The sequence below is a fragment of the Morone saxatilis genome, unplaced genomic scaffold (genome assembly GCF_004916995.1).
Source record: "Morone saxatilis isolate NCDOM2014 unplaced genomic scaffold, NCSU_SB_2.0 Contig2, whole genome shotgun sequence".
NCBI classification, from domain to species: domain Eukaryota; kingdom Metazoa; phylum Chordata; class Actinopteri; family Moronidae; genus Morone; species Morone saxatilis.
This window is the reverse complement of record NW_023339762.1, coordinates 2,525,673-2,531,021: the sequence shown is the minus strand read 5'-3', so window position 1 is coordinate 2,531,021 and position 5,349 is coordinate 2,525,673. Positions and strand designations below refer to the sequence as shown.

The 5,349-nt window shown below is 39.2% G+C and overlaps 1 protein-coding gene across 1 annotated transcript in view; it reads left to right on the top strand.

Moving 5' to 3' along the window:
- The window catches only part of bbs2 (Bardet-Biedl syndrome 2), an 11,564-nt gene extending 8,315 nt beyond the window's left edge, over positions 1 to 3,249 (top strand). The window contains exon 18 of the mRNA XM_035664607.1: positions 1,534 to 3,249. Within this exon, the coding sequence (XP_035520500.1) occupies positions 1,534 to 1,640 (107 nt within the window). The 3' untranslated portion in view covers positions 1,641 to 3,249. The remainder of the gene's footprint in view (positions 1 to 1,533) is intronic.
- The last annotated feature ends 2,100 nt before the right edge of the window (positions 3,250 to 5,349 follow it).

Below are 5,349 nucleotides of genomic sequence, written 5' to 3'. Positions count from 1 at the left end.
GCACGCAACGCTGATACAACCAGTTCACCTGGCTGAAACTTTTCCCTGCAACGTTCTAAAACTGTTTCGTCTCGCCGTGAATCTCTTTGGTCTGAACTGGGCTTTAGAGAAGAATTCACAAATTTGGTGATGAGCTTCTTACTCTCTGGAGGGAGGAAAAAACAATTCTAAAAGAGTGTGTCTCTCACACAAACAAATTTAAGGGGTAAAGTGTACTTGACCCAAAAGTAAATAGAAGTCCTTTATGCACTACAGCCCTTTTCCACACTATGTAGAAAATGTGTTGTCCAGTAATGCTGGGGAAAAGGCACAGTGGTGGCAAAATGGTGTATTTACTAGGGACTTTGCAGACATGTTTGATTTGAGTAAGACTCTTCAGTGAATGTCTGACAACAGAACTCTGATTACTAATAACTTACTGATTCAGCAGCCGACAGTGAGCCATAAGGTTTTATTAAAGACAAAAGCTCTTTTTCAATATCAGCCCATTTTTCAAAGAGATCTAAAAATGTTGGTAGAGATGCCATATTAATGACACTTATTTTTCCAATCATGAGAAGGTGTTTAAATTATCAGAACCTTCTCACAAATCTAATTTGTGCAAAAGTTTATAATTTTTATATTTTAAGTCCTAAATATGTGATATAACTATGAACAACCTTAACATGGCAATCCTGTAAGATTGTATTTTTATTTTATTAAAAAAATGTATTTTATTATTTAATATATTGTAAAAGATAAGCTGGAATATGGAATAATCTGAGTGTTTTAGTGCTATACTAAATAACAAACGGGACAATCTCCCTTCCTTACACCCTGATATAGACTAAATTGCTTTGATTAAGTATTATTTGTTATGACAGAGGATTTAGTAGAGCAATAAATAATTTCAGTCTAGTCTACAAAAGTCTTCCCACATCCAAACCTCCTCACAGTTTCAAACAAATAAGGCCATTCAGGACACGCAGAAGCTTTCTGGGCGTCCAGTGTCGTGACGTGCTGCTCGAGTGTTTTTACCCCAGTTAGAATACAATATATTTACCAAGTGATGCTCAGTGAAAAAGGAAAGCCTGCCCGGAATAAAGCCAGCCTGGTGTTGGTGGACAATTGTTGCTAAGTGCTTACTTAATCCGGTGGCCAATACTTTTGTTTTCTTCTACAGATCTGGCTCTGAACTGTAGCTGGCACAACTTCTGGTTAAAAACACTGAGCCTCAAAACATTACCTGGGAACCTTAACAGCATCTATTGACCGGCACATTTCACATTTCAGTCACAACACATTCACTGGTTTAAACAGTGGCATTTATTTATGCTATGGCAGTGATGCAAGCATTTAACAACCCACTATTAATATGTATTAAGCAATAATAAGTATGTAGGGAGATCTTTAAGAAGAAAAAAACGAAATGAATGTGAACAGAAGCTGATAGACATATGGGTCAACCTTCATGTGTTGTTACATCTTGCCTACCTGTCTTGTCCCCTCAACTGAGTCTTGTCTCTTGCTGTTCCTCCTCCTCCTCCTCCTCAGTGGGTAAGCCCAAGAACCAAGTGATCTCCGCCTGTCGAGACGCCATCAAGAGCAATAACGTCAACGCACTCTTTAGGGTCATGAGAGCTGGCACTGCATCCTCCTGAGGGCAGAAGGAGGGGGGGAATGCAGGAATGGGCATATAGATGGACGATCGAAGAGGAGGAATGATCACAAGCACAACCGATCAGCACTGTAATCTTGGACTTTATCTATTTCAAGATGCCTGATAAATGACGAGCCTGGGACACTTCAGACTGTGGAATGGGGACGCTGTCGTAGCCTTAATCTTATTTTTTCCCCATGATTTAGGAATAAGCAACATTTGGCACCAGCTCCATAACACTTTGACTGTCCTTGAAACTTGAAATCCTGTTAGCTCAGAAATAAGATGCTGACCACAGGCTTAGTGCTTTGGTAGAGTTGTCATCCATCTCAGTTTGGTAGAGCTTGATTTAGTGCAGTTACAGCTTTGCTAAATAATTGTCCAAATGAGCGTAGGAGTCAGCAGGCAGGAGTGACACATCAGTTTAGAGACTTCAGCTAGACCAAAACAGGGACTGGAGACTTTCCCCGAACTGAGTACAGTGATGCTGTGGAGAAAATCATTTTAATTCATTTAACTGAAAGGCTCAACATATTGTCCAACTTAAGTCCCGCCCCTTTTTGCCCTGTGCTCCAATAGCAGTCGAGCAAGCTTCGGTCAGAACCTCGGTCAACCTTCTCCTTTCCTGTTCTCAGATATGCTATGTGCTAGGCTAGTCTATGTTGAAAAAGACAACCACATTTTGAAGATGGTTAAAAGATAAATATATACAGTATATAGTCACAGTTTGTGTTTGCTAGCTAACGGTAACAAGCTACCAGCTAAATAGCTAGCCAATCTACGTCAGTCGTTTGCTAGCTAGTTATATATGAATGCTAATGTTAGCAAAAAATAGCTAACTAGCTTGCTAATTTACATTGATTGTTGATTGGTAGGTATCATCATGTCGCATATATAAAGGTTTATATTTAAACAATCTGCAGAATTTGGTTGTCTTTTTCAACACAGACGAGCTCAGCACGTAGCAGTACTAAGTACAGAAAAGGAGAAATTTGACCGAGGTTCTGACTGAGGGTTGCTCAACTGTTATTGGAGCACAGAGCAAAAAGGGGCGGGACTTAGGAAGGGTCAAAACATGTCTTTTTCTTCAGTTACATGCTCATACATACTGCCAGGCAGCATCAGTAAACAGTTATGCCTAATATCCGTCAAACTAGAGTTGTTCCAGGTGACTTTGTCTAAGAAATGTTTAAACTTCAGAAAAGTCATCCAAGCCATCCGCATCCACAAAGAAACAAGAGTTTGTAGAAAATCTCCTGGATCAGCACACGGACTGTTTAATTCAGCTGACACAGCGATGTTTAGAGAGAGCACAGCTGGAGCGAGACAGGGAGCAGCTCGCTCTCAGACCGAGAGCCGTGCCATTGAAGTCACTGGTGGCGCTGATCGTCTGTGTGACAGTCCGCTCACACTCAGTCTCTGCTCCCAGCTGTTGTGTGTTTTGTGTGGTGTTTGTAGCCAAAGAGAACTATTGTAAATTAATGAATGTCACAGAGGACCAATGCTGTGTGTTTTATCTTGTTTACCTTTTGTAGATTGTACACAGAGATTTTAAATGTAATTTTGTGTTTGACAGATAAACTATTATTAAATTAACTTGTGTTTTAAAAGCTTGTGTAACCCTGTTGACTTTGTTCTAGTATCATATGGGAATGTTGCTCTTATGAGAGCAGCTGGCTTGCTTTACTGTTTATTCTTTGTGTACCTCTGGTTGGATGTGAATATAGAAGCTAGAATTAGTGTGTGTAAAAACCAGCCCTCTTCTAAAAAGAGGAGAAGTTTTAGTCTCCTTTACTCATACTGGATATATTTCGTCTCATATGTCTTTCAAACTGCAGAACATATGATAAGCACTTACAGCCAAGTTTCCCCAATATTTATTTATCAGAGTGATGTTACCCACCACTCACAGCTGCTTTATACTGGCAGCCACTGAGCACCTGAACTGCAGCTGGAGTATCTGATGAGTGAGTAGTCTCCTCTTGAGGATAGCAGCACATCACAGTGAAAATGCATTTTTTATATTTAATCAGTGTTAACAACTTTAACCATCTTATTCCCCACTGTCTGGCAGTGTCATATCGTATACATTCAGCATCAGCTTGTTCCAAATGTATGCATAATACATAATTGTATGCACATTTCCACTAAGTTCAGGATGATATATTTGACATTGCAGGAAACTTGGAAAAGCTATAGCCTCTACTGCAGGTTTGAACATTTGGCTGCACAGCATGAGCCTGAAAAAAAAACGGACCCAGCTGCAAAATCTTTCCAGTTTTTGGACATACAGCTGCCACACATCATGTAGGCTATGCTGCATGTTATTTTTTGAGTGTTTCTATGTATGCAGTTGAGCTATAGCCTGTATATCCTGCAGGTTGCAAGGACAGAAACACCCAGTATGGTTCTGATTGGAAACACACATGTTGGCTTACATGCTCTGTTCTATAGGTGCTACATATTGTGCAATCTGCAGTCATAAATTACTGTTACTGCTGCACTCTGTCTCTGCATGTGTGCTCCCTGCGTGCTGCTTAAACTGCTCAGAAATATTAGAGAAATATAGAGACTCATTTGACTGAGGTTGAATAAATATGTTGTATTTTATCACGATCAGTTCAATATGTACGAATAAAGCCAAGGACAACATTTTCAACAGGGAGAGCAACTTAGAAAGCAGTTGCAAGTCATTACATTGTGTTCTCCCCTCCTCTTCTTCCTTTTTAATTTTCATCTTCTCTTCCACCTCTATGGATTCTGTAGCTGGCCTTCATCTCTGACTCTCTAACTAATGCAATAAGTTATTTGAACTCAAAAACATTTGTTAAAATGGATTACATAGAAAATTTAAGTAACACAAACTCAATTGTGTACGTTATAGTTTTACTGGGTTTGTTTTCACAGTACAAATGGAAATTACAAAATCAAGTCAGCGTTACTTAAAATGACTAAAGCTACTTGATCAAGAATGTTTTTTTTAACTTACAAAACTGAGTTAGTTCTACCTAAAGTTTTCAATGTAATACGTTGCAACAGGTTTTTTAGTTAAATCAGCGTTCTGGTTTCACAGTGTTGTGGAGACGAACCAAAGACAGTCGTTGTTGTAACTTTAACGCCACACTCTCCCATTTTATTTATTCTTCTCTTTTCTTTCTTACTCCTCCATCCTCAGTTGCTGTGTTGGCATCTGGCTTGAAGTTGCTCCGCTCCAGTTTAAGTCACGTGGTCAGACTGAAGGCTGAAGATGCTGCGTTCAAGTTCTCCTGGTTAGCTCACTTGCTCAAAAATTCTCATATATAATTTGGGTCGATAGACTAAAGAAAAATAATTAACAATAGGTATTTTAAACGTTTTATAAGGAAAGCACTTTTATAGTTAAAATGATGAATAGAGACATTCATTTAAATGTAAATTTCTGCTTACTGTGCTGTGATACACTCCCATGTATAGACACACTCATAATTATACGGTGTTGGCTGATTGTAACACTTATTGTATACCTTTCTCATCTTTAGTAGGCTACAGAGACGTGAAACATAAAGCCGAGGACAAGCAGCGTTACTTATTTTGTGAACTTTATTATCTCAGAAACCATTTGATGTTTTTCGACACTTGTAGTTATTTCGTTGACGATGCAGATTTCAATCTTTCCTACTGCACTTGAAGGCAACCATGAGCGCAGCAGCTTTGCAGACGGGCTCAGCGCC